At 37.2% G+C, this 5954-nt stretch overlaps 1 protein-coding gene across 1 annotated transcript; it reads left to right on the top strand.

The window, feature by feature from the left end:
- Nucleotides 1–1167: 1167 nt before the first annotated feature.
- Nucleotides 1168–3650, top strand: LOC149407295 (two-component response regulator ARR10-like). Its single transcript, XM_089619777.1, has 6 exons — nt 1168–1282; nt 1577–1732; nt 1807–2097; nt 2167–2249; nt 2368–2554; nt 3496–3650. The coding sequence occupies exons 1-6, from the start codon at nt 1168–1170 to the stop codon at nt 3648–3650; spliced, it is 987 nt and encodes a 328-aa protein (XP_089475903.1).
- The last annotated feature ends 2304 nt before the right edge of the window (nt 3651–5954 follow it).

Here is a 5954-nt window from a genome sequence, read left to right as displayed (position 1 = left end):
GTAGTCCATCTTTTAATCAATGGCGTTACATTAGAACCACTTTCAAAATGAATGAAATCATTCAAACTTGTTCTTATTTGTTAAAAAGACGACGAACTAACCAAAATATGTTGGAAGAATTTTTTATCTTGACCCAAACCTCCTCAGCAACGAAGAAAACGAGTTCAAGGTTCCACAACGAGGAAGAAGACGAGCCCAACCCTGACCCACGCTGAGTCAATGACCAACGAAGAAGATGAGTATATTTATTTGGGAGATTGAACTTTTAAAATGGGTTTAGGATTCAAACCTACAATTTGCAGAAAAAGAGCGTGCTTTGGATTCCGGCGAGAGCAAGATTCTGATGACCCTACAACCCTCGTGAAGAAGGACTCTGGCGAGCCTCGTGAAGAATCCTCCAGCGACTGAAAACTGAAGACAAAGGAAGTGATGAAGAATGGTCGGTGATGAAGAACTTAAGATAAGGGATTTGAAATCAGGATGAAGAAAGAGGGAGAATGTGTATTGAAAGTAATATCGAGGAAAAATTAATTCTTTCACTTACTTCTAATACCACTTATGTTAATTTTTGAGTTTTGGGTTATATTTGACAAGTGACATTCATTTGATATTATTAGTATCAATACCCCAATTTTTTAACAAGAGTAAATTAAAAAAACTTGCAGATGTATTTACTCGCAATAACAATCATACTTGATAATAGGTTTCTCGGTGGAAAAAAGTTTGGTGCGAGGTACTTATAGTATTAAAGTTTCTCGGTGATGGCCGCTTTGCACACGAATTCTTATTCTCTTTCTCTATTCCCATAAACGCATAAAATAATGGCAGTTTTTTTTAATTATCTTCCATCACGTTCTTCTGGTTTTAGATTTAGTATAGACTCGTAGATTCCAGAAAAAATAATTGGAATCTATGGTTCGGTTTATATTTCGTTTAATTGGGGCAAATGGGTCCCACCACTGTGAATTTGTTTTGATTTTTATTTTTTTTTATATAGCTTTAAATTTCAGTTTAAAAACAAGACTCACTGATAGATAAATAAAAACACACACACACACGCGCTCGTATAAATAAAATAAGTAGGAGGGAAAAGAGGAAATTAAATTAAAAGAAAAAGAAAAGAAAAGTAAGATATATAGAGAGAGTAGGAGCGAATCAAGAATTATAATGGAGACGAGCAACCCATTTTCGAAGTACAATTTTCTGATCGTCGGCTACAATATTGTCATTCCTGAGACTCACATCACCTTCGAACACATTCTTTTATGTTTGGGTTACAATGGTACGCTTTTGACCTATCATGACTTTTTTTACCTACATACAAACACTAATTAAATAGTTTTTTTTTTATTTTATTCTCGTCAAATACATCTCCTCCTTATAGTTTCTTGAATTTTTTAGTTGATTTTTGCTTGAAATTATGGCAGTTTTTTTTTTTTATATAATTATCTTCCATCACGTTCGTCTGGTCTTAGTAGTAGATTCCAGAAAAAAAAAAAAAAAAAAAAAAGAATTGGAATGTTTGGTTCTGTTTTGGGTAAAGAGAATGGATAAAAAAGTGAGTTGTTGAATACAGTGACGGTGTGCGAACCATATTGGGAAGCTGTGGAGCTTCTCGTGAAGAAGGATCAGATATTCCACATCGCGGTGGTCGGCGCCAACTATCCCGACGAAGAAACTTTTGCGTTCCTCAGACACGTCACGTCGCCGGAGTTAAATCTCCCGGCCATCGGTGCGTAACTGAATTGAACTGAATTGAATGCGTTGACTGATAGTTGACTTTGTGTACGTACGTGCTTTTGGCAGTAGTATCGAAGGACAGGAGTCAAAAAAGCGTTTGTTCGGCGATTCAAAGCGGTTGCTGCGACTACCTCCCGCCCGGAGCCTTCCTCGAGGCGGCGATCAACATGTGGCAACACGTGGCTCGCCACGTCATCACGCCACGTCATCACACCGGCGACGGCGGTGGTGAAGAAGTGGTGGTGGCGCTCGAGGAGGATCATCATGAGCCGTCGTCGTCGAAGAAGCGGCGCGTCGTTTGGTCAGACGAGCTTCGCGACGACTTCCAAAAAGCGGTTGATCAATTAGGGTTTCAGAGTACGGAAATCTATTTTCTTCTCTTAAATTGTTTGTTTCTTAATTGTTGTAGTTTATTTTATATTTCAGAAGCTGTACCGAAGAAAATTTTGGAGATTATGAATCGGAAACACCCGTATCTTACCCGAGAAAACATCGCAAGTCATCTCCAGGTAACGTGGATACTGTTTTTAAATTCGATTGTTCGAGACTATATTTAATCATATAAAAAATTTGAAGAAAAACAAAATCAGAATATATTGTTTTATATGGAATATTTTGGTGAGACAGAAGTACAGAGAGCAGAAAGAAAAAGGGCGAAGAGCGATGAGCAGGCAATTAGGTGATGTTGCGAGCAACGGCGATCAAAATCAGAATGTGGATTATGAAGGCCAAGGCATCTTCCGTGATGACCACGCGCCCATCCCGTTTAGTACTACGGAATCTCGGGGATGGGATTGTGATTCTCCTTTGGAGAGTATCGTGCAAAATCAACTTCTCTAGGTTTTTTTTTTTTTTTTTTTTTTTTTTCTTTTCTCTTCTACATTATATTTAATATTTCATTTTGTTATTACTATTATAACCATGTGACTTATTTGTTTTCTTTTTTTGCAGTGATTATCTTCCTTTTCCTCGGCTGAGAACTTTGCAAAGTTTTTCTTAGGTTTTTTGGTTTGCGTTAGTCTAAATTATTTCTTGCGAGTGGATTTATTCATCTATATTTTGGCCCATCTTAATTGTATATTATTATATGGGTATTGAGGTTACGTTTTTTGTTTGTTTTTTTTTTTTTTTGGCATGCCAACGAACGTGTCAGTTCATTAACTTGTAATGGGGATCGATTGTCCATTTTTTTTTTATCAGAATTTTTATCTGAAGTATTCGATTTAAACTATTTTTTTTTTTTTGTAAAATAGCTAAAATTTTGTAGACTATTGTATATAGCCACTAATAATGTAAAAATACTAATATATCCTTTCATGAATAGATACATTGAAAAATGAATCGTACTTTATTTTGATCAATTTCTTCGGCTCATAAACTCAAATTAAATTCGGTTCATCAATTGATTTCAAAATTGTATATATTCAATTTTATCATAATTTTTTAATTTTTTGAATTATGGTCATTATCTTCGTGAACCATTTTTTTTTTTCCAAAATTTCAAAATGACTAATCTAAGTGTCCAAATTTTTTAATCCATTGCTTTTTTAATGCTCTTTTTATAGCGAAAAGTTTCAAAACTAATTTCATTGTCGAAACTAGGCAACAAATTTCAAAAAAATTAAACATTCTTCCCGTTTTGTTAATTCAGCTTCAAAACATACAAACAATAGAAAAAGATTACTTACAAAAACTATTTTTCGGACAAGGTACATAATTCGAAAATATTAATGTTGTCTAAAAACACCCAAAAAGAAGAAGAAGAAGAAGAAGAAGAAGAATGGACGGCGATGACGACAAAGCTCGACAGAGACAGTGATGGTTATGACGATCGACAAAAATATTGGCGAAGGAGATTGAAAATGATGGCGATGACAATCGACGACGATGGTGGTAGAGATCGACGATAACAACCTTAGGATCGTCGGCCTTCGATCTTCGACCCCGACTTCTAAATCGCCGCCATGTCAGCTCCGTCGTGAAAAGAAGCAAAAGATGAAAGCGTAGCTGAGATCAAAATCATAGACTTCTGTACGGCCTGCTCCGGCATGGCTGGCATGGTGGCAGAATCGGTAGCTCTACGGAAGCCAACGGTGAAGCTTGCAACCTTAGAGGCATCTCGTATGGTCGCTTTTGCTCCTCCTCTCATGGCATCACCGTGAAATCTTAGTTTTTGTTTTGAGTATCTCTGAGGTTTTATTTTGTTGAGCGTGAATGAATGAAAATGGTTTTTTTTAGTCATTTTTAATAATTTTGACTAATCTGTTACAACGTAGAAAAATTGGGCTATTTTATTGAATTCAAATTTTGAATTGACTAAATAGCCACCTCACCCTTTTTATCAGCAGAAATGAACGATAAAACATATGTCAATTTTATTATGTTTTATAAAAATCAATTTTCCATGGTTTTGTAGCTTAATCACTGAAAAGCAGCAAAAAAAAATATAGAGAACCATAAAAAGAACATTTTAAAAATAAAAAAATTTAAGTAAAACATAAAAATTGAGTAAAACCATAAATAATAAAACAAATGACTTGTTTTACATTGAAATTTAGTATTTTTCTTCAAAAAGAACCCACTTTAATTGATGTGGCTATATTGTAATTTTTTAAAAATTAAAAATATATATTTGCATTCGGATGTGGCTATATTGTAATTTTTTCAACAATTAAATACATTTTAGTCCAACAAAATCTCCGAGTACTTCACACCATTAGGTAGAAACCATATTTATGTGGTATTCATCATATTTTACCAAATATTGTTTCTATAATACGTGTCTAAATTCTGAGTTGAGTTTTGTAACATTTTCGAATCCATGTGGTGAAATGTAACTTAGGTACGAGTACAGGGGGCAAAAATGGAATTTTCACATTTTTGGAGCAAAAATACATGTGACCTTCAAATACCTCATTTCTCATTTACTCTCTGTTGAAATCAAGCTCGTCAGTTCGCCCTCCCGTGTTAGCTCGTCACTTCGTCAGCTCGCCACTTCGTCAGCTCGTCAGCTTCGTCAGATCGTCAGCTCGTCAGCTTGTCAGTTCGCCCTTCCTCCTGACAAGCGTGCCTCGGAAGTCCTCACTCCTTGGAACTCATATCACATGGGAAAATGTGTTACATTTATTTGTCATCTATTTTCTATGTCTTATTTTCGGTGTAACATTTATTACTTTCTATTTCCTAGATAGAATTATTACATGTATTTATTACACTCTCTCTTGTATCCACCATATGTATAAATAGGTGATACAAGTTCATATCAAATATAAGAAAATATTAAAAGTCTCGGAACACTCTCTATCTTCTCCGATTCTCTATCTTTCTTTATCATTTCAACATGGTATCAGAGCAGGGAAAATCAATCACCATGAACACTACTCCGACCACCTTTCAGTCTCAATCTGAATCCTTCTCCCAACATATCACGAGCCACAAACTCAATGGTCACAACTTCCTACAGTGGTCACAATCCGTGCTCATGTTCATATCGGGACGAGGTAAAGATGACTACCTCACATGCGCGACAAAATCTCCAAAGATCGAAGATCCGGCGTTCAAGAGTTGGAAGGCAGATAACAACATGGTGATGTCCTGGCTCATAAACTCTATGCATCCCGAAATCGGGGAAACCTTCCTCCTTTACCCAACGGCAGCAGAAATCTGGCAAGCAGCTAGAGAAATCTTCTCCAACTCAGAAGATGTGTCCGAGCTGTTTGAAACTGAGAACACTCTCCACGACCTACGTCAAGGAGAGATGTCTGTTACTCAGTTCTTCAGCTCGCTCACGCATCTATGGCAGAAGATCGACCTCTACGAACATCACCAGTGGACCTGCCCCGAAGACTCAAAACTCTACCGCAGGATAGTGGAGACCAAACGTGTGTTTAAACTATTATCCGGGCTCAACCAAGACCTCGACGAGGTCAGAGGTCGGATACTTAGTACAAAACCACTACCATCTCTCCGTGAAGCCTTCTCCGCGGTCAGACATGAGGAAAGCAGGAGAAAACTCATGCTTGGAGTTATCCAATCGAGCCCAATCCCGAGCTCATCCTCAGATTCATCCACCCTCACCACGCATGGAGATGAAGTACTTGCAGCTCGCGTCTCGACAGAGAGACCTCGCAAACCTCGCCCCTACTGCGACCATTGCAGACAACCTGGACACCTCCAAGAAACCTGCTGGAAGCTGCATGGAAAACCACCGAGCT

This window comes from Urtica dioica, chromosome 1 (assembly GCF_054948205.1).
Source record: "Urtica dioica subsp. dioica isolate 48M chromosome 1, U.dioica_male_clone48M_v1_H2, whole genome shotgun sequence".
Classification (NCBI taxonomy): Eukaryota; Viridiplantae; Streptophyta; class Magnoliopsida; order Rosales; family Urticaceae; genus Urtica; species Urtica dioica.
This window is presented reverse-complemented; position numbering and strand designations above follow the sequence as displayed.